The sequence below is a fragment of the Malus domestica genome, chromosome 14 (genome assembly GCF_042453785.1).
Source record: "Malus domestica chromosome 14, GDT2T_hap1".
In the NCBI taxonomy this organism is placed as follows: domain Eukaryota; kingdom Viridiplantae; phylum Streptophyta; class Magnoliopsida; order Rosales; family Rosaceae; genus Malus; species Malus domestica.
Window position 1 is genome coordinate 25,586,632 of NC_091674.1, and position 24,091 is coordinate 25,610,722.

Below are 24,091 nucleotides of genomic sequence, written 5' to 3' on the forward strand. Positions count from 1 at the left end.
AGTACTAAATGACTCTTTAATTCCAACATTAAAATGAGTTGACAACTTTGTCAATAGTGTCTGCCTCTTCATACTCAAGTTTTGCACAAACAGATTCTTACAAAATGCGGTTTTACTATTATTTTATTTATTTATTATATTTGTTAGATATATTAGATATAAAATAAAGGGATGGAAAAGAAATAAAATGTCCTTTTCAGAATATTATTTCTTTAAGTTGAATGCGGTCCTCATGTGAAAAGTATAGGAAATAGGAATGCCATAAGGAAAGAACAATACTTGACTATTCAAAGATTAGTAGGAACTCCTGCTCAAACTTTTTCAAAATTATTCGTTGTCAATTTATAGAACTTTGTGTGTATAATCAGAACTATTCATATTATAAATCACCCTAAAAAGATCACCTTTACAAAAAATCAATTAAAACTAAGGTCGTTTAGTCATCAAACTGTTTAAAAACAAATGAACGGTATTGGTAAAAGCATTATGAACCGTCTATGTACTTGCTATAATAGATTGACTAAACGACCTTAGTTTTAATTTATTTTTTGCAAAGATGATCTTTACAATGTGATTTATAGTATTAACGATTCTGATTATAAACACAAAGCTCTGTGATTAAAACATTAAGAGTTTTGAGTAGAAATTCATGCTCATCTTTGAGTAGTCAAATATTGTTCCTAAGGAAAAGGGGTGGGCATTTCCCTTGTACAAAATCAGATGCTAGAAAATCTCACACTACCTACCTTTTGAGAATCTGAATTATGAAAATTTAATAGACACAACGTGGCCCGTTTTTGTGCAAATCATCAATGCATTTCTTATTCTAGTGCTTGCCATAATAATGCAAACATAAAATAAAAAGAAAATTAATGAAAATGACTTGAAAACTTGAAGTTTTAATGATAAGGACAAAATAAAAGGTAAAACGAATAGTACCATAATTGACTTTTTAGTGTAAAAATGTGGTTTTTAGTTAAAATGAACAATACTGGGAGTTTTTTGTTAAAGTTCCCTAAAATAAAAGGTTAACATATCCTTTTTCAAATGTTATTGTAGACATCGAAATTTCGGTAAAATAAATGTTGATCAATAATTAAAATTTCAATGTTTATGTGTCACATAAATTTTACACATAGCATGTGACTAAACGAAAAATCAAAATAAATCGGAAAAGTCATCAAACATGACACGTGTCAACACCTGGCAGAAATGATTTATTTCATCTGATTATTTAAATCCAAAAAAATCAAGTTTTGGAATTCTATAAATAGGAGGCCAAGGCATTCATTTTTGGACACCAATTCACCTCATACCACAACCTTGAAGCTTTTTAACTCAAAAGCTCCCAAGCAAATCCTGAAGGATCAAGAGAGCTCTCTTCGTTCTTCGTCAAATCCTCATTCAAAATCAAGCCCCAACGGCCCTTGAAGAACTTCCACTGATTCAAGATCAAGCCCCGACGGCCCTTTGGATCCACGACGTCAACAAATCTGCACAACTGTTTATCCCAAGATCAAGCCCCGACGGCCCTTTGGACCAACAACATCAAATCCACCCATTACAAAGATAGAATCAAAGGCTAAATTTGTAGAAGAGATTGTAACCCTTAAATCATCAATACAAATATTATTTTGTACACATGTTTCTTGTCTAGTTCATCGTAGGAATTTCCGTGTTTACAAATTTGGCACGCCTAGTGGGACCATCTCTACCTCTCATCTCTATCTTTGAATCTGCAAAAAGCACAAATGGCATCAAAGAAGGCTCAAGTTGTTCTCGCAGCCAATGCAAGGAACAAGAACGTCATCACCGCAGGCGGTGTCACTTCGGGCATCACAACTCAAAGCAAGGCAAGAGCTCTTTCTGCCGCCTCTTCCACCCCTGCATCAACTCCGCCGAAAGAACAAGAGCACCTGAGGCACGAACCTGTGATCACCCTAGCCTCGCTAAGGGCGCCAAGGAAGGAAAGCCCAATGAAGTACTCTGGTTGCATACTTTCTGATGCCGACTCAAGCAGTAACTCAGCCATGCAAGTCATAACTACTGGAGCGACTTCAATCGATGAACAGCTGGCTCATATGAATGAAGCGATCGCAAGGCTAACACGGATTGTGGAAGAAAAAGACCAGCAAATCGCCGCACTCGTCAACTAACTAGACGTAAAGCCCGACGTGAAAATCAAGCAAGGGGATGATTCGGTAAAGAAGGAAAACGACGAGGATGAAGAGCCTTCGGTGGAGAAAATCGATGTGAAGCCAGAGCCAGGCCAAGCAGCGGCACTCATGGGATCTTTTTCTATCCAACAGCTGCAAGAGATGATCGCCAACACCATCAAGGCGCAGTACGAATAGAGCTTACATACCTCCTCGTTCCACTCAAAGCCCTACTCCAAGAAGATTGATGCCCTAAAGATGCCAAGGGGTTATCAACCACCAAAGTTCATGCAGTTTGATGGAAAAGGAAACCCGAAGCAACATGTCACACATTTCGTCGAAACCTGCAACAATGCAGGGACGGAAGGAGATTACCTCGCCAAGCAGTTTGTGCGCTCATTAAAAGGAAACGTCTTTGAGTGGTACACAGACTTAGAGCTGACAAGCACGAAGCAATGGAGGGATGAGCCAGTCATGGACTACATCAACCGATGGCGCAATCTGAGCCTCGACTGCAAGGACAGGCTCTCGAATATCTCTTCGATCGAGATGTGCGTCCAAGGCATGCAATGGGGGTTACACTATATCCTTCAAGGCATCAAACCACGGACATTTAAAGAGTTCGCCACCCGTGCCCACGACATGGAGCTAAGTATTGCCCATCACGGAAAGAAAGAGTCGATCACCGACTTCAAGAAGGATAAGGTGTTCTCCCCAAATGTAGACAAGACTGGGAAGAAACCCCCCAAGGAAGCGTTCACCGTCAACACTGCGCCCGTCAAGACCGCATCCGCGCCTATCAAGATCTCCTCCAAAACCAAAGCAAATGAGATAAAGAAAAGTGAGCATCCTCGCACCCAAGAAAGGTACAAAAGCACCTTGAGGTAATTGGAGCAGAAGGTATACCCTTTTCCTGACTCAGACATGGATGCAATGTTAGACGACTTGCTAGAAAAGAAGGTAATCGAGCTACCCAAATGCAAGCAGCCTGAAGAAATGAATCGCATAAATGATCCTAAATACTGCAAGTACCATCTAATCATGAGCCATCCTGTGGGTAAATGCTTCGTCTTCAAAGAGCTCATCATGAAGCTAGCACAACAAGGGCGAATCGAGCTCGACCTCGAAGACACGGTCGCGACATATACTACTACAATTGCATTTGGATCTTTCGATCTCATGCCTCTCCAAGCAGCACCTGACCATTCCTATCAATGCTCAAGTTACACGATACCTTCTGCGCAACCATCGCCGGGGGCAAACGAACAAGATGCACATACCGATGATGAATAAGGATGAACTTTGGTGACCTACAAAAGGTGGAACAAGTGAGAAAGCACCGTCGTCGCAACAGTAGGAAGCCCAAAAGAAACGTAAAAGTTGATAAGCCAACGTATGTTGGGGAACCTATGGAGCAAGTGCCACGCATTCTTGTCTCATTGCACGAGTACTTCCTGAATGACTTCTTCCAACAGTGCACTATCGCTGCATGCCACATGGTCGAAGTAGAAATAGAAGAACCTTCAAAAGGCAAAGATATCACCACTAAGGGAGAAAAAACTCTCACGCTCGAAGAAGGTCTGCCAACACACTTTAGCATTGAGGAAGCGTTACGATTACCAAAGAAGATGCGAATAGCATTAGCAGCGGTCTTGGAAAGTCCCAATGACCACGAAGTGCAAGAAAGCAAGAACGAAGGCTTCAAGCTTCGACCACATGAATATGCCACATGTTGTGCCATCGAGGACACAATCCATTTCACCGACGAAGACTTGCTGCTAGGATCCAAGCCTCACAACCGTCCTCTCTTCATCTCTGGGTACGTAAGGGAGCACAAAGTCAACCGCATGCTTGTGGATGGTGGATCAGCCATAAACATCATGCCAAAGTCAACAATGACTACAATCGGCATCAAGGCGGATGAACTGTCCTTAAGTCGTCTACTAATCCAAGGTTTTAATCAAGGAGGACAAAAAGCGATGGGCATGATCCGAGTGGAGATGACTATTGGTGAACTCAAGTCAAGCACGATATTCCACGTGATTGATGCAAGAACTTCCTACGGCTTGCTCTTAGGAAGGCCTTGGATCCATGCAAATGGAGTAGTACCGTCCACCTTTCACCAATGCTTGAAATTCTACCAAGAAGGAGTGAAGGTGATCTATGGCGACACCAAACTATTCACCGAAGCCGAATCACATTTCGCAGACGCCAAGTTCTACATGGATGAAGACATGGTGCTCAAAGCTCTTCCAAAAGAGATCAAATCCACGAGCAAAGTAACACCTAAAAAGCAGGAGTGGCAAGCCATGCCCAAGAAGCAAGAAGAAGAAGCCATGTCGTCTTCAAGCAAGAACGATGATGAGCTCGCTAAACCTGCAACAACCAAATGGAGTAGGACGCCCTCAAATGTACTAAACACACCCGTTTTCCGATACATCCCGATGTCAAGAAGAAAGAATGGTCAATCCCCATTCGAAACTGAAGCAAGCAAAGCTGATGCACAACGGTACATGGATAATGTAAAGTTGCTCAAAACAAATGCAGTGTTACCTCTGACACAGCTAAGCAACGCTAAGGTTGCAAGATTACCACAAGGCTTCGTAAAAGCTCTACCAAAGGGGGTGGAACCAAGCTTTCTCCCAACCAAGAGGACCGAAGAAGGTTTTGATCCAAATGCCTACAAACTCATGTCAAAAGCTGGGTACGACTTCGCTTATTCTTCGAATCCTGGAAAAAAGGTTTCAAACACCGTCAACAATAAAGAACGTGACCTCACTGAGACTCAAAAGAAGTTGAAGAAGCATGGTTACGGAATTAACAACAACAAAGCTGGACTTGGCTTCACACCAAATGCACCCGTGAAGATTTCAAGCAAAGCGAAAAATGCTAGCACTCAACACATTAGCGTGAGCATTGAACAAGATCGAGATGAGCCTAAATCCTCCCCTCAAACGCCAATCTTCGATAGGATGAAACGTTTAAGACCCAGAACGTCAGCCCTTGATCACATTGGTGGTCAAAACCGAACCTCCGTCTTCAACAGGCTTAACAGGCTAACATCTCGAAGCTCTATTTTTGAAAGGTTGTCAAAACCTAATAAGCAAAGCAACACGGCTAGCTCTCCTCCTCGTCAGTCAGCTTTGGAAAGACTTGAAGACAACATGAAGTTTTCTGGAAATAGGGAAACAACGTCAAAGGAAGAAAAGCTCGACAGGCTAGCAGAAAAAGGCAATATTCGAAGCTCAATTCCTTCAAGGATGAAGCGTCAAGCAATCTTGGAGGTTGACGCAAATGGACCACTAATAGTAAGAAGGCGCACCATCATCCATACTGGACAATCTGCATACCAACAAACCCAAAAGGACGACACTAAAGAGGAAGTCCAAGATGTCTTCCACATCACGATCCAAGAAGGCAAAGAAGACGAGACCCCTGAAGAAGATGTCACTGTTGCACCACCATAACTTGAGGATGGGGGGCAAGCCACGGTTGACGATCTCAATGAGCTCAACTTAGGCACAAAAGAGGAGTAAAAACCTATCTTTGTAAGTGCACTACTAAGAGCAGACGAGATAGAGGAGTACTACCAACTGCTATCAGAGTACAAAGACGTCTTTGCCTGGACTTACAAAGAAATGCCCGGCCTTGACCCTGTCATCGTTGTGCATCATCTTGCAGTCAAGCTTGGAACATGACCAATAAAGCAAACTCAAAGGCGTTATCGATCCGAGCTCATTCAACAAATCGAGGCAGAGATTGACAAGCTAATCGAAGCAGGATTCATTCGAGAGGTGCAATACCCCAAGTGGATCTCCAACATCATCATCGTCCTTAAGAAATCTGGACAAATACGTGTTTGCGTAGACTTCCGGGACCTCAACGATGTTTGTCCGAATGACGACTTCCCTTTACCAATCATCGAAATCATGGTGGACGTAACCACTGGCCACAAGGCACTGTCATTCATGGACGGCTCTTCTAGATACAATCAAATTCGTATGGCTCTCGAAGACGAGGAACTAACAGCATTCCGCACTCCAAAAGGTATCTACTGTTACAAGGTGATGCCCTTTGGTCTAAAGAACGCTGGAGCTACATATCAACGCGCAATGCAGAAAATCTTCAATGACATGCTACACAAGAACGTAGAATGTTATGTGGACGATGTGGTGGTCAAAACAAAGAAAAGATCAGATCACTTGAAGGATTTGCGAGTAGTGTTCGAAAGGCTGCGAAAATACAACCTCAAGATGAACCCGTTAAAATGTGCGTTTGGCGTCACCTCCGGAAAGTTCCTCGGTTTCATTGTCAAGCACCGTGGTATTGAAGTGGACCAATAAAAAATCAAGGCCATTCAAAGCATGCCTGAGCCAAGAAACCTGCACGAGCTGAAAAGTCTACAAGGACGGCTAGCCTTCATCAGACGCTTCATCTCTAACCTTGCAGGGCGTTGTCAACCGTTCAGCCGACTCATGAAGAAGGATGTTCCGTTTGTATGGGACGAAGCATGCCACAATGCTTTTGAAAGCATAAAAAAGTATTTGTCAAGTCCACCTGTCTTGGGGGCGCCTGTGCCTAGGAAACCACTCATATTGTACATCGCCACTCAGGAAAGTTCAGTTGGAGCGCTATTGGCACAAGAGAATGAATCCCAGAAAGAAAGAGCGCTTTACTACCTCAGCCGAACCCTCACCGGCGCTGAGTTGAACTACTCCCCAATAGAAAAGATGTGCCTTGCCTGATGCGAAATATATAAGCACACAAATTAAACCCTCTTTTATCAATTGTAGTAAAGTATGTAAGTAGGGATCGTTCTAGGCCGGGGATTAGGAGGGATTGCTAAATCACTTGGAAACTGACTTGAAAACGTAAAAACAAAGTTTAAAACACTAAACCAGACTCAAAGAATGCAAAACTAAACTTTAAAACACTAAAACAAACCAAAAGACTCAAAACAGCACCTAAACACTCAAAACTGCCTTAAAAACACAATCTGGGCAGTTTTGAACACTAAGGAAGAATTTGAACGAAAATATGTTATAACTTGACTCAAGACACTTAAAAACACAAACTAAATTGATTTCTAACTAATATGACTCAACAAAATAAAGGGGGATTGATTTTAGACGAATTTGAAAACAAAACAAGAACTTTGTAAAACAAAATAGGTTTTAAAACGAGATTGATCAAATTGAATGGATGAGAAGCTAGCTAAGGGGTTCTTCTCCACACATGTTATACTTGCATACAAAATGATTTCCAATTGCTCTTCGACAAACCATGAATACTCAACGCCCCAAATTAACCGTGAATTGCACTAATTAACCCTCAGTTTTTCCACAAGTTATTAGGTTGGATGATTGCATACGACAACCCAAAACATTCCCTACAAGTTCCCTACATGAATTGCATAATAGAGATACACGCAAGAATCATTAAGTTCTATGAAAAACATAAGCATTGACGAGGCACTCGTTACTATGAATTGCATGAAACTTATGCCAAGAATTTACTTAACACGATTGTGATCAACAACCTTTACTACTTATGAATATAAGTTCATAACGATTAGGTAAAACTTCCTTATATCCTAGCATCAAACTTATGCATGAAAATTAAGCGTGCACTCTCAACCAACATACACAAATTAGTTTTAATTCATAGAGATAAGTAAATTAAATTCACAATTCATGAAACGCAATTGGAAGTAATCAAATCATATAGCAAGCATAAACATGGTTTTGAATCCCCCCTAGCCAATGGGGGGTTTAGTTCCTCATACTCGCAATTACACAAAGATAACTTAATTTAAACATTGAAATCAAAGATAGAAAACACCTAGAAACGCTCCAACACTCCCAAGGCTTGGGCATAGGCACGGCACAAGGTGTTCCTTCTCTTTCCTTCCTTGCAAGCAGCGGCACTAGAGGTTTTGGACGATTTTGGGTGGTTTTTATGGTGTAGAATGGATGGGGAATGGTATGGAAAGGTTTAGGATTGATGGGTGGTGTGGCTAGGGGTGGTTTTTGGCTGAAATTAGAGAGAATGGTGGTGGGAAGTTTCGGCCAAAGCAAGGAGAAAATCTGTTGTCTTTGATGAATATGGGAGGTGGTATTTATAGGCTTGAGAGAGGACCACTCCATTTCCTTTGCATGTGCAGCTTGTGTGGGTGTGTGTTGTCATGTTTCCCCTTTGCTACACACACATGCTTCATCATTTCAACCACAAAACACACACATTTTCTGCCATGCTTTCCCCTTTGCATTTACACACACATGCTTCATCATTTCAACCACCAAACACACACATTTTCAGCCCATGTTTCTCCTTTCCTTTGCATGTGTTGTGCCTTCTCTTCTAGCTGTGCATTTCCACTTTCTCCAAAGAAAAATGAGTGTAATCATAACCCCATTTTCTGCTGAGTGTTGATGACAAAGCAAAACACAAAACAAGTGCCTTCACTTTCTCATTTTATTAGCCAAATCTGCTTAGCCCGTTTCTGAACCTTTCAGTGTTAAAATGCCCATAACTTCCTCTAGACAAATGATATTAACAATCTGTAAATTGCTCCAGAAAATAGACATCCGTAGCTTTCCAAGCATATAAGGCTCATTCTCTCATTCATTCGGAGCTGTTCGTAACATGCTTTCAAAGTCAGCTAATCTGCACAGGCAGTTTTGACGAATTTGTTGGCTGTCCATGTTTCTCTTTTGCACATGCCTTGTATAATGTTGTCTCCATGTTCTTGTGGCAGAAATATTAAGTAATGATGAAGGGTTGCTGCTGCACAAGTGTGAAGGATGGTGCTCAAGGCCTCTTTGTATGTGTGTGTATGTCCATGTAATCATCATTTCCACATCTTCATTCTTCATTTTCTGATTTCCTGCTGCCCATGCCGTGTGTTTCCTTGCATTCTCATGTGTGTGTGCTGCCATCTAGTCATCATTTCCACATGCACAAGCTGTCACACTTGCACACACACATGCTCTTCATTATTTCAGCCACAATTCAACTTATTTCCTGCCCAAAACGTCCATCCTCATGCATGCAATCCATTTCAGCCCAATATTGATCCAAAATGCACCAAAATGCACTTTTCTTGCCAACGTTGTTATTAAGACCTACAAACATACGAAAATGACTTAAAACACTAAAATAACTAAGGAAACACAACGTAAAAGCACGAGAACAAGCCAATTAAGTCGCATAAATATGCTCCTATCAAATTCCCCCACACTTAGCTTTTGCTAGTCCTCGAGCAAAACAAAGAAATAAAACGAAACAAAATAAATAAAACACAACCTAAACCTTCCAACATTTGCCTCAGGGATTTCCAATGCACATGACATGTTAAAAATCATTATCCCCACAGATTTGAGTCATCTTACACTTAAGCACATACTTAATCATAGTCACCATTTACTTGTTCACAATTAATTGATTAAAACAATGTTTTTGACGTAGTAACATGCCTTAGAGAATTTACTCAATTCCTTACAAAGTATGCACTCAATTTTCACTCAGATTTTCTAACTACACACCCTATACTAGTCATATGTGAGAAGATTGATGTAGATATGAAAACGAACACTCACATATATGTATCACAAAGAATGCAATTTCTGGAGTTAATAAGCATGTTTAGATATGATCTCATGAATGGAATGCTACTACTTAGATGCGAGAACCAGTGACACCATATGCTCATACCAAATTCAAACTCCACAAATTGAAACACATAACACTCAAGATAGAAGTCAAGGGTTGCAACGGGGCTTGGGGTGTTGGCTAACAAATGAAGGATAGGGATAACAAACGTTCTTAAAGCAATAGCAAGCAAAGTAATGAAATTGAAACTTAGAATTCACTTAGATTGCAGAAATCAACTTTTAGACATAAAGGGAAGATTTAAACAACTCTTAGGGTCAAATTCAACTTTTTGGACCCTTTCTTCAACCAACAATACTTTAGAACTCTTTTTTTACATCTTTTCAACTCTTTTTTCATACTTTTCACACTATTGTTTTTTTTTTTCTTTCTTTCTTTGCACGAATTTTTCTTTTCTTTCCTTTCCACCCGTGCCTTTGGCACACTACTTACATGAAAAACAATTCCCCCACACTTGTTTTCTGCCATACATTAATCAAAAGGAATTCAATTTGAATCATGCTTTACTATGCTTCAAGAACAAGGGTAGGGATGGTCCTAATCTAGGCTAGGTGAGGATAACGTGGGTTAACAACGAATGTAGGCTAACAAGGCTCAATGGGGTTAACTTAAACATATAATGAAGTAGGATACATGGCAATTTGGTTTCGGTGGTGGTCACTACACAACTTCAACTTGAACATGTGTTATGCAAATCAATATCATGCTTTGAATGAAATGGGCATGAGTTCTAGCATTTGGAACTAAATGATGAAACGCCTTCTAAGTAGTAACCAAGCAAAGAAAAATGAGATCATGCAACGACTTTAGAAAACAATAATGCACAGATTTTAACTCTCCAAATAACGTTTTAGGCTCAAGTCTCACAGGGTTTTAGCGTTTGTTTGAGTTCCTTCCTTCAAGCATGTTACAAAAACTAATTTTTCCTTTATGATTGCATGTGAATTCATAAATTATAACCACAACCAAGCATACACCAAAGAGTAAATCAAATGTTCATCCATGTTTATAACTCTCTTTAACAGTCATATAATTAAAAACCAAATCCTCATCATTGTGTTGGAAGGTACCCTAAGACACAAATAAACATACAAAAACAACTCTTTTTGGGTTTTTCAAAACAATTTTTCAAATTTTTATGAGATTTTTGGATTTTTATGTCAAAACACACTGAAACACTCCAAAACAGCTTGAAAACACTTAAAAGAGCAAGGAACAACATTAGAAGTAATGGGTGATAAACTCCTATGAATTTCATGCAAAACAATGGTTACCCCCTGATCGGATCATATTTATATATATTTTTACTTCGAATTCACTCGTCTTTTCTTAGTTAGTTCCTTACATTTTTGAGCTATTTACTATGTTTTTGTATTTTGTGTGATTTATCAAGCAAAGAAAAGAAAAGTAGCACAAGTGAATTATTAAGTAACAAATTCGTCAAAACTGCCTGTGCAGATTAGCTGACTTTGAAAGCATGTTACAAACAGCTCAGAATGAATTAGAAAATGAGCCTTATATTCGTGGAAAGCTACGGATGTCTACTTTCTGGAGCAATTTACGGATTGTTAATATCATTTTTCTAGAAGAAGTTATGGGCATTGTAACACTGAAAGGTTCAGAAACGTGGACAGCACATACACAAAGAGAAAGGCAAGGCATGGATAGTTTGACATGGGCAGAAAATGGGTGGATTGTTGGCTGAAATAATGAAGAACATGTGTGTACAAATGCAAAGGAAAAACACACACACATGGGCAAAGGAAACACACACACATGGGCAAAGGAAACACACACACATGGGCATAAAATGGGTTGATTTGTGGATGAAATGATGGAGGTCATGTGTGTGTAAATGTAAAGGGAAAAAACATGGCAGAAAATGTGTGTGTTTTGTGGTTGAAATGATGAAGCATGTGTGTGTAAATGTAAAGAGGAAACATGCCAACACACACCCACACAAGCTCACATGCAAAGGAAATGGAGTGGTCCTCTCCCTAGCCTATAAATACATCCACCCTTCACCATAACAAGGGGGAAGAAAACCAAAGAGAACACAATCCACCCATCCACCCTTCACCATAACCCACCTATATCCATCCACCACCATAATTTACCACTCATCCATCAAACCACACCTTGTGCCGCTACAAAGAGAAGAAGAAGGATCTTGGACGTGCTTGCCATTCAAATTGGATTGTTGGAGCGTTTTTAGGTGTTTTCTTTCTTTTGTTTTCAATGTTTAAATTTGTTTATCTTTGCTTTGTAAGTATGAGTGGCTAAACCCCTATTTAGTTAGGGGGAAGTTTGAAGCCATGAACATGCTTGAGATTTAAATTGATTTCTTCCAATTGTGATTTGATAAGTTGTGATTGCAATTCAATTATCTATTTTATTCATAACTAATTCTTGTATGTTTATTAAGGATGCATACTTAGTTTTCATGCATGAATTAGATGCTAGAATATAAATGAGTTTCACCTAATCGTTACAAATTTATATTCATAAGTAGTGAAGGTTGTTTATCACAATCGCGTTAATTGAATTCTTGGCATAAGTTTCATGCAATTCATAGTTACAAGTGTTTCGTCAATGCTTATGATTTTTATAGAACTTAATGATTCTTGCTTGTATCTCTATTATGCAATTCATGTAGGGAACTTGTGGGGAATGCTTTGGGTTGTTGTATGCAATCATCCAATTCAATGAAATTAGGAAAATCTGAGGATTAATTTAAGCGTACCTAATTAATCTGGGGTGTTGAGCATCATAGTTTATTGAAAAGCAATTGGAAATCAATTCATATACAAGTGTGTCATGTGTGAAGAACGGACCTCTAACTAATCCATCCATCATCTTATTTCTTAAATTTGTTTTACAATCTTCCTAGTTTTATAACTTGTTTGTTTGTTTCAAATTCATCAAAACTAAAATCCCCCTTTTACTTTCTTGTTTCAAAGTGTTTAAAATTTGTTTGTTTGTGTTTTAGAGTGTTTTGAGTCAAGTCAAAACCCAAATTTCGTCCAAAGTTGTGCTAGAGTCAGAAACTGCCTAGTTTGTGTTTTTAGGCAGTTTTGAGTGTCTTTAAGTTATTTTGAGTCTTGTGAACCTGTTTTGAGTTCTTTAAGTCTATTCAAACGTTTTTAACTTTGTTTTTATGTTTTTGAGTTAGTTTAGAGGTTTTAGCAAGCCCTCCTAATCCCCGGTTTAGAACGATCCCTACTTACATACTTTACTACAATTGTCAAAAAGAGGGTTTAATTTGTGTGCTTATATATTTCGCATCACCCCCCCCCCCCCACACACTTAAATCAAACATTGTCCTCAACGTTTCAAGCATAAACTCACACAAAAACAAGCAAATAAACAAACAACGAATAAAAGATGGTTTAATTTGTGTGCTTATATATTTCGCATCAAACTTATGCATGAAAATTAAGCGTGCACTCTCAACCAACATACACAAATTAGTTTTAATTCATAGAGATAAGTAAATTAAATTCACAATTCATGAAACGCAATTGGAAGTAATCAAATCATATAGCAAGCATAAACATGGTTTTGAATCCCCCTCTAGCCAAGGGGGGTTTAGTTCCTCATACTCGCAATTACACAAAGATAACTTAATTTAAACATTGAAATCAAAGATAGAAAACATCTAGAAACGCTCCAACACTCCCAAGGCTTGGGCATAGGCACGGCACAAGATGTTCCTTCTCTTTCCTTCCTTGCAAGCAGCGGCACTAGAGGTTTTGGACTGTTTTGGGTGGTTTTTATGGTGTAGAATGGATGGGGAATGGTATGGAAAGGTTTAGGATTGATGGGTGGTGTGGCTAGGGGTGGTTTTTGGCTGAAATTAGAGAGAATGGTGGTGGGAAGTTTCGGCCAAAGCAAGGAGAAAATCTGTTGTCTTTGATGAATATGGGAGGTGGTATTTATAGGCTTGAGAGAGGACCACTCCATTTCCTTTGCATGTGCAGCTTGTGTGGGTGTGTGTTGTCATGTTTCCCCTTTGCATTTACACACACATGCTTCATCATTTCAACCACAAAACACACACATTTTCTGCCATGCTTTCCCCTTTGCATTTACACACACATGCTTCATCATTTCAACCACCAAACACACACATTTTCAGCCCATGTTTCTCCTTTCCTTTGCATGTGTTGTGCCTTCTCTTCTAGCTGTGCATTTCCACTTGCTCCAAAGACAAATGAGTGTAATCATAACCCCATTTTCTGCTGAGTGTTGATGACAAAGCAAAACACAAAACAAGTGCCTTCACTTTCTCATTTTATTAGCCAAATCTGCTTAGCCCGTTTCTGAACCTTTCAGTGTTAAAATGCCCATAACTTCCTCTAGACAAATGATATTAACAATCTGTAAATTGCTCCAGAAAATAGACATCCGTAGCTTTCCAAGCATATAAGGCTCATTCTCTCATTCATTCGGAGCTGTTCGTAACATGCTTTCAAAGTCAGCTAATCTGCACAGGCAGTTTTGACGAATTTGTTGGCTGTCCATGTTTCTCTTTTGCACATGCCTTGTATAATGTTGTCTCCATGTTCTTGTGGCAGAAATATTAAGTAATGATGAAGGGTTGCTGCTGCACAAGTGTGAAGGATGGTGCTCAATGCCTCTTTGCATGTGTGTGTATGTCCATGTAATCATCATTTCCACATCTTCATTCTTCATTTTCTGATTTCCTGCTGCCCATGCCGTGTGTTTCCTTGCATTCTCATGTGTGTGTGCTGCCATCTAGTCATCATTTCCACATGCACAAGCTGTCACACTTGCACACACACATGCTCTTCATTATTTCAGCCACAATTCAACTTATTTCCTGCCCAAAACGTCCATCCTCATGCATGCAATACATTTCAGCCCAATATTGATCCAAAATGCACCAAAATGCACTTTTCTTGCCAACCTTGTTATTAAGACCTACAAACATACGAAAATGACTTAAAACACTAAAATAACTAAGGAAACACAACGTAAAAGCCCGAGAATAAGCCAATTAAGTCGCATAAATATGCTCCTATCATTGCCTTGGTGTTCGCCATCCAGAAACTTAGGCATTACATGCACGCGTACACCATCCACTTGGTTGCAAAAGCTGACCCGGTCAAATACGTCATGTCCAAACCCGTCTTGACAGGGCGACTCGCTAAATGGGCGCTGCTTCTTAACCAATATGAGATCATCTACGTCCCAGCTAAAGCCGTAAAGGGACAAGCGCTGGCAAACTTTCTTGCCGATCACCCAATCCCAGCTGATTGGAAAATCTCAGACGACTTGCCTGACGAGGAAGTGTTCTACATCAACATCTTCCCGACATGGACGATGTTCTTCGACGGATCTGCACGAGCAAACGGAGCAGGGGCAGGAGTAGTATTCATGTCGCTGCAAAGGCATATATTACCTTATTCATTTCAACTAAGCGAATTATGCTCCAACAATGTCGCTGGGTACCAAGCACTGATCATCGGACTCCAAATGGCAATCACTATAAGAATCACAGCCCTTGAGATATTTGGCGACTCCAAGCTCATAATTAATCAACTCTTAACTGAATATGAGGTGAGGAAAGATGATCTCATCCCATACTTCCGGCTGGCAACTCAACTGCTACAAGAGTTAGAGACTGTGACAATAGAGCATGTGCCAAGAAAAGAAAATCAAATGGCAAACGCTCTTGCCAACCTAGCCTCAAGCATGACATTAGGAGAAGACGAAGCTGCAGACGTGCCAGTCTGCCAAAGATGGGTGATCCCCCTCGTCACTGAAATGCTACTAGATGATACAAATGTCATCTCAGTACTTCCAGTCGATGTTGAAGAGTGGAGACAACCGCTGATTGATTACTTAGAGCATGGAAAACTTCCAGATGATCCTAGACACCGCTCCGAAATACGTCGATGAGTACATCGTTTCCTCTATTACAAAGAAACACTCTACCGACGCTCTTTCGAATGAGTACTTCTGAGATGCCTAGGTGAGGAAGAAGTTAATCAAGCCATGGAAGAAGCACACTCAGGCGTATGCGGGGCGCATCAATCTGGACCAAAGCTACATTTCCAGCTCAAAAGAATGGGTTACTACTGGCCAAGCATGGTGAAGGACTACCTGGAACATGCCAAAAGGTGCCAAGCCTGCCAATTCCATGCCAACTTCATACACCAACCACCTGAGCCATTACACCCTACAACTGCTTTATGGCCATTCGATGCATGGGGATTCGACGTCGTAGGACCAATTACTTCGAAATCATCTGCAGGAGAAGCTTACATCCTAGCTGCAACAGATTACTTCTCCAAGTAGGCTGAAGCCATACCCCTAAGGGAAGTAAAGAAGGAAATTGTCGTCTGTTTCATCAAGGAGCACATCATCCATCGATATGGGGTGCCTCGCTACATCATTACTGACAACGGAAAGCAATTTTCCAACTGACTCGTGGATGAGCTATGTGAGAAATACAAGTTCAAGCAGCACAAGTCTTCCATGTATCATGCCCCGGTCAACGGTCTTGCAGAAGCATTCAACAAAACATTGTGCAATCTCTTAAAGAAGGTGATCGGCCGAACAAAAAGAGACTGGCATGAAAGAATAAGCGAAGCACTTTGGGCATATCGGACGACACATAGGACTCCTACCCAAGCTACGCCTTATTCTCTTGTATATGGCGTGGAAGCTGTTCTACCACTCGAAAGTCAAATCCCCTCACTGAGAATGGCTATACAAGAAAGCTTGACTGAGAAGGAGAATGCAAAGTTGCACCTTCAAGAGTTGGAAGCACTCGACGAAAGAAGGCTCGAAGCTCAACAACACTTGGAATGCTACCAAGCACGGCTATCCAAGGCATTCAACAAGAAGGTCCGCCCAAGGTCTTTCCAAACTGGAAATCTCGTCCTCGCATTGCGTAGGCCTATCATCACAACTCACAAGACGAAAAGCAAGTTCACATCAAAGTGGGATGGACCATACGTAATACAAGAGGTTTACACCAACGGCGCCTACTTAATCATGGCAGAAGACGGCTTGAAGATTGGCCCTATCAATGGAAGATTCTTGAAGCGCTACTACCCCTAAAAGGCGACAACCAAAGCTCCTGGCCCGCAAGAGCATAAACTGTGTACGGCAAAATCATCATAAAAAAAAAAGAAAAAAAATGCATTTGAACTACGTTATGACTTGATCTCCCCTCAACAGAGGGTACGTAGGCAACTTGAAACATCAAAACTTCAAGTACAGTCACACCATCTAAAAAAAACACTTTAAAGAATGAAGAGCAAATTCAAGATTGTAAATACTTTATTTCTTTGAAAGAAGGAGTCGGCTTCAAAAGCCATATTACAAAAAAAAAAAAAAAAAAAAAAAAAAAAAAAAAAAAAAAAAAGATACTACTTGAAAACTATGTCCCCAAAACTACGAAGACGATCTTCAAGCAAGCTTTCCAAAGTCTTCAAAGTCTCTACCTCGGTGGGAGACAAGATGGGCAACTCCATAGTCATGCATTTCTCTCGTTCTAGGCGTGAAATCTCCTCTTGGTATTGAGAAAGTGTAGTTCCTTGCTCCGCGAGAACACTTTCAAGTTACGATGCTTCGATTACCAACTGCTCTCTCTCTCTCGCCAACGTATCTAGATGCACCTGGACATAAGATAAAGAAGTCTTTGTAACTTGATAATCTCCCGAAGCAGCTTGCTGAGAAGACTGGACTTGAGCCAGTGATGAGTTTATTATTGCTAGCTGATGAGCTCTAAACATCTGGACTCAACTTCTCCAAGGAAATGGCACGCAAGGAAGAATACTCAGTCGAGGCGGCCATAAGTTCGGCAATCTTAATCTTCAAGGATGAAGAGTCAACGTTAAGGTTGGCAATAACAGAAACAAGCTTCGACAAATCCTCATTGAGCAACATAAGGTCTTCCAACGGGCACTTAGAAATCCTCTCCTCTATATGGCTCTTGATATCCATTGCCACACTAAGACTGATGCGGTGGATGACTTGCTCAGTACCGCTAAGGTTCGGCCCTCTCAAAGGGATCTCAGAGCTAGCTGGCAAAGGTGTTGGACGCATGACGGGTTCTTGCATACCTTCACCTACACATGGCAAACTTGGGAAGTTCGGCGGATTTGGAACAAGCTCTGCACCAGGCGGATCCCCGATCTCCCTATCTGTAGGTAGTTTGCCTGCAAATAGCATCTCCGTATAGGAATAAACATCTGCAGTTGCCAAATCAAAAGAACAAGAAGGCCCAACCTAAAGAAGACAAAGAAAGATGTTAGAAACGAAAGCAAAATAATGAAAGCATAAGAAATCACGAAAGAGAATGAAGTACATACATCTCTCTCAAGTGGCACACAGCCATCGAGTAGAGGAGGTCTAAACACTTCTTTCTTCTTATGACGAAAATTGACATCGATGTCAACCTGAGCATCCTCAAGTGATCGCTTGTTTAAAACTTGTTGACACTGTTGCAAAATAAATCCATCTTCGTGCGAGTCAACTTCATCTCCCGCCTCTTCAGAAACATCCGGATGTCGAGGAGATAAGCATGTGCGTTAATGAGCTAAAGTTATAGGTCTATCTTGTAAGGGAGCCGCACTGGTGCAATCAAGAGCTACCGCTTGCATAGGAACCACATGACAGCCCTATCTTGACATATCATTGCCCGAGTGAGAAGAATTGGTACCACTTGCCATCCCCAAGTTCTTATAATATACATTTGACCACCAACGAGCATAAACACGGGTCACTGGATTACTCTTGAACTCGTCCTTGGCTGGGAGCGTGATAGCAGCATTTGTACATGCCCGGGTACAAGACTCCCAATGCATATACACGACTTGCAATGATGCTGATTGGTTCTTTTCCTTCTGCTTGCCTGGTAAGTTTTGGACAAAACCAAATTACCTACTGAAACGGTGGGGATTATATGGCTGAACAATACATCGGTCTTCTTGGCGCAAAGAAACAAACCCCGAATGAAGACTTATAAGATAAGACAAGTCTGACGAGCGAATATGCTAATTGTCTACGATGCCTCGCCGCACCGAGCCAACTCTCGCTAAGGGGTCCATCCTCAAATTTTCACAACTTTCAAATAGCGCTCGTGCCTGCAAATCATCAAGGCTTTTCGCGGAGAGCACACCAGAATACTTCGTCATCAAAGGCCCCATCTTGGCTGCAGTCGATGAAGAAGGCCTTGACTTGTCTAGAGTCGTCAAAGAAAAGTGAGTGCCAAAATATTCACCCAACCAACCATACACATAGTGGTAAGGAAGCACCGTAGCACGATCTTCAGTGCTTGCCGAGTTCGAAACAATGCTCAAGCCATTGTAAATGTTGGCTAAAACCGGAATAGCAAGGCTAAAAGACTCACCTGCAGCCATCTTGCTAGCAATTTTGAAAACTCCAGGATGAACTAAGTTGACGTCGCCTGTCGGGAAAACAAACTTACAAAGCCAACAAGCTAAGAAAGCAGCTAGATAGGACTCATCCACATGCTCTGATACTATGCCAAGATCCTCAAACGCTCTCAACTCGTCCAAAGAGCGGCGCCTGGTTGAGCCAATAACACCGGACGGGTCTGAGTCTCCCTTTGGCCTAGTGGTCTTGTTACGACAACTTTTCTTCGAAGACCTCTTATACCTCATGGCCACCCAGTACCAAAATCGGATCCATGAGGAAGTCCTCACGCCTTATTTACCTTGAGCATCCTGGAAAAGCTTGTGATACGCCCAAAACAAATAGCGGCAACTCGTAGGTAATCCTCCGCTATTGCAAAGAGAAAGTTCCTCCACGTTGGGAACGACCTCGTCATAAAACTTACCATGGATCGGCAAGCCTCCTATCCTGTAAAGATCCCACAGTGAAATTGACATCTCCCCTTGCGTCGTGTGAAGTGTGTTGGTCCCTGAACACCAATGCTCAAAGAACGCTCGAAGGACGGAAGGAAGGCCCACTTTAGTAAGCACATCTTTAGATCGGCTTAAGACATCTTCAAGCCACTCTTAATAAAACTCATCAAAGACGGCTTCTCCAGTAGTCGACAGGGTACCATTCCAAGCCATGGCTCCACTACGAATGTGATCACCAAGAAGCTTAAACGAGGCCGGGTGATGGTCACGAGCATGGTGTGAATGATTCAAAATAAGAACCATCAATGTGCATACCTTTTTCTTCGTAATTAGTTGAACAGCGTCTACCACCTCCCAAGATACTTCAGAAGACCATGACTTAATATGCATGGAATTGTCTTTCACGGGAAAAGCAAGCGCCTTAGGACCAGTTAGTGGCCGGTAAAGCTTCAATGTTGTTCCCTCATCTTGTGAATCGCCTTCCTTTGCAAGAATGGTGATGGTGTTGTTCCTAAAACATTTGAAAAATACCATGACCACAAATCAACCACAAAACTTGAGCAGCACGACAAAGATGGCAACTACATGATGGTCCTTCAAGGCACGTTACAATGGCAAAAGAAACCAAAATGCTACGCAATCGCACTACGCAAACCCGCAGCATTACGCAAGCAATTTCTCGAACCACACGACAGCGCGCCACCGAGGGAAAACTGTGGTCAAAAGGCACTACACAACGAAACCTCGTTGCAGTCTCTTACACAAACACACCCACGGCCTGCTACCACGGCTCTAAAAGCTTTGCGAAGATCCTGGTGTCAAGCTCTGCCTTCTCAAGATTAAAAAAATAAAAAATGCCTGACATTACAAACAAAGAAATCCATCAGTGGGGACACACACATTGTACGTTTTATATATATATATATATATAGACATATGTGTGCATGGTTTGGTGATGGGACAAGTGCACAAAATGGAGATGGTGACAAGACGATCAACCTCCACATATATATAAGGACGCAAATGGTGATGGTGATGGGACAAATATATATATACATATATGCATGGCTCAAAAGATGGAAATGGTATGCACGGCTCAAAAGACATATATATATATATATACACACACATGTGACTCACCAAGTAAAAGCAGCATGAAGGAATTGCAGAGGGCAAAGCACATTATATTACATGTATATATGTATGCACGGTGATAAAGCAAACTGCAACAGCGATAAAGCAAACTACAACAGCAGCCTTCCGTTATATATATATATATATATACTCAAGTGACTCACCAAGTAAAAGCAGCAGCGCAGGATTGCTAGACAATGGTGCAGTGGTGATGCAAGGCAACAAGCAACGTAGTGGCTGAAGCTGTGTAATGAGTGTACAAGCAAATGAGCAATCCCATATATATATATATATATATATAAAGGTCCCAGGAGAAGCAAATGAAATGCGGTGGCTATTCAAAACGCAGGTCCGTGACTGTGCAAACTGTGCAAACGACCACCCGTGCCTGGAAAAGAAAAACCAAAATGAGAGGTGATGGGATGGTGCATTGGGAAAATATGATTGTGTGCAAAAAGAAAGTGCCAACTAAAAAAAGAAAGTGCAAAGTGCCAGCTACCCTAAATGGTGCTTTGGGAAAATATGATTGTGTACAAAAAAGAAAGTGCCAAAAAAAGTGCAAGGTGCCAGCTACCCTAAATGGTGCATTGGGAAAATACGATTGTGTACAAAAAAAGAAAGTGCCAAAAAAAATGCAAAGTGCCAGCTACCCTAAATGGTTCATTGGGAAAATATGATTGTGTACAAAAAAGAAAGTTCCAAAAAAGTGCAAGGTGCCAGCTACCTTAAATGGTGCATTGGGAAAATACGATTGTGTACAAAAAAGAAAGTGCCAAAAAATTGCAAGGTGCCAGCTACCCTAAATGGTGCATTGGGAAAATATGAAAAGAAAGTGCCAACTAAAAAAAGTGCCAGCTACTGTTAAGTAAAAAAAAAAAAAAAAAAAAAAGGTGAAAGAATAGTGCATTAGTCACCATCTAAAAGGAAATGGATGTGTCAGGCACCATCTAAAAAAAATAAAAGAGAAAAAAAAAAGAAGGAAGTAACGCATTTTAGTCAGATATACGTTTTATTTGTATTTAGCACAACATACTGAATAAAATAAAGCATGTCCATTGATATCTAAAATGCATTAAGAGAAATAAAGTCCATTTTATTTATTTTTCTGGAAATTTACATAAATTTGCATTATACATACCTAAAAAAAAAAGTCAAATCAAATTTACAGGAAGGGATCTTCAAGGATGATCAGGTGGCGCCTCATCACTCGGCGGAGCTCCAGAAAGACGAAGCACCAGAGATTGATTATCCGGAGCTTCAACACTTGTGAAACGCCAAAGGACGAAGGCAGAAGTTGCCGCTGGAGTAACGCCACAAACCTCTGATGATCACTCTGAATCTGAACTTCGGACTCCTGTAGCTGGTCAAGCTTCCTCTTCATGCTTGTTGAGTAATTAGTTGCGAGCATGTGCAACTCTTTATTCTCGTGCCTAAGCACTCTAACCTCTTGCCGAAGACTGGCCACCTCAGCCATCAACGACTCAACCTGACGAGATCGAGCAAGAAGGCGTTGGCCCATGTTTGAAACTGAGCCTGCACATCGGACGCTGTAGGCCAGAGAGTCCTGAACAGCCAGCTCGTCGGACCGTCTGGAAAGTATCCTAGTGTCTCTAGGAGTGAGAAGATTTCTGGCCACCATCGAAGCGGTTGTATCGTTCATCATCAAAGAATCCCCAACCGTAAGAGGACCATTGGGAGACACGAATGACGGCTGCCAAATGTTGTTTGAAGAAGATATGTCACTATCTTCCCCGACATTCAAGTTAAGACGACGGTCAGAAGGGCAAGACATTTTCGAAGGTGTGAAGAAAAAGAAGAGGTCGGACAAATCAAGTTCTTAGAAGTGCAAATAGGGAGCTTCTACAGGCGGAAAATTCAAGTGTGCTTTGGAATGTGATGCGTGCCTCTCTTTAAAAATCAGCACTCGACGGAGCTTCAGAAATTGAATAGGCGAGTTCAGAAATCGAAAAGGCAAGCTTAAAGATCGAAGAGACGTCTGCTTTCTCAAAAGTTGGGCTGCTCAGAAACCACGGGCCGATCTCAGAAATTGAAGAGGCACTTGCTTTTTTTTTCAGACGTGTCATCACCTGTCACATGCACACTTAGCTTTGCAAAAATCACGGATAATTTGTCGAAGCGCCGATCTCAGATATCGAAGAGGCGCTAGTCTTTTTCAACCTCGTCAGCACCTGTCACATGCACACTCAGCTTTGCGGAAATTACGGGCAATTTGTCGAAGATTTCTGATGAAGAAGAAAACGCGTGAAGCCATACTGATCAATCACTCAATGATTGCCAACACGAGTGAAAGAATAGTACCTCTACAGGTATTAAAGAACTTCCTATAACTGTCCACCTTCACCGTCCATAGCAAGGCAGACCTGCAAAAATGCCCAACCTTTCCTCATTTTTTAGAGTACACTCTCAGCAGAGCCTCTCGAAATACCCAGTTTTCTTCATCTCCTGGAATACCTCTGCAAACAAATGACACCAAAGCAAAAGTATCTCATATCACCAGGGTAGAAAGCAAGAGTATCTCATATCATGCTTTCTCCATGTCCTTTCCTTTGTCCTTGTTCTTACCTGCAAAGACAAGGATAAAGAAAGCAATATGTCGGAACCTCCACTCAAACTCCGGGCAAGGAACCGATTACCGAGAACCTTTGCCTGGTTGCTTACCTGGCTTTGCTCTTGAGTACTCGTCTTCAGTTGCTGATGTACTTCCGAAGAAGATGCCATATTTGCCTAGAAAACAGATAAGGCAAGTGAAAATGATACCTTGAAGCATGTGGAGACAACGTGCTGATTTCCTTCAAGATCAAGTCTCCCCTTTCTTGCACAATCAACCAACCCAGCAGAAGGAGTCTGAGTTGAATCCAATAGCTCGAGAAGTTTCAACAAACATATTGGCGGCACTATCGTCGAAGAACAAAGCCTCGTTGTGCAACGCTGTCAAATCGCCACCATTTCTTCGAAAGCACGAGTATTTCATATGATGCTTTCTCCCTATTCTTTTATTTGTTCTTGTTTTTACCTACGGGACAAGGAGAAAGAAAACAATCAGACAGCACTTGGTATCAATCTTCCAATCTGGAACCAACTGCTTGGAACCCTTCCCTGATTGCTTACCTAGCACTGCTCTCGAAGTACCCATTGTTTCAACATCTTATGCTTCTAGAGAAAATACCACATCTGCCTGAAGAACAGATAAGGCAAGGGAAAATGATACATTGAAGCATGTAGAGACAAGCACAACAAAACACG

The 24,091-nt window shown here is 41.1% G+C and overlaps 1 protein-coding gene and 1 long non-coding RNA gene across 2 annotated transcripts; both read left to right on the forward strand.

Annotated features, from left to right (window-relative positions):
* Positions 1 to 11,105: 11,105 nt before the first annotated feature.
* Positions 11,106 to 12,229, forward strand: LOC139191511 (uncharacterized). Its single transcript, XR_011575578.1, has 2 exons — positions 11,106 to 11,159; positions 11,286 to 12,229. It is a non-coding gene; the product is annotated as an uncharacterized lncRNA (long non-coding RNA).
* Positions 12,230 to 14,912: 2,683 nt separating this feature from the next.
* On the forward strand, positions 14,913 to 15,816 carry LOC139191250 (uncharacterized). The gene is made up of 2 exons (XM_070811828.1): positions 14,913 to 15,476; positions 15,718 to 15,816. The coding sequence occupies exons 1-2, from the start codon at positions 14,913 to 14,915 to the stop codon at positions 15,814 to 15,816; spliced, it is 663 nt and encodes a 220-aa protein (XP_070667929.1).
* Positions 15,817 to 24,091: the final 8,275 nt, after the last annotated feature.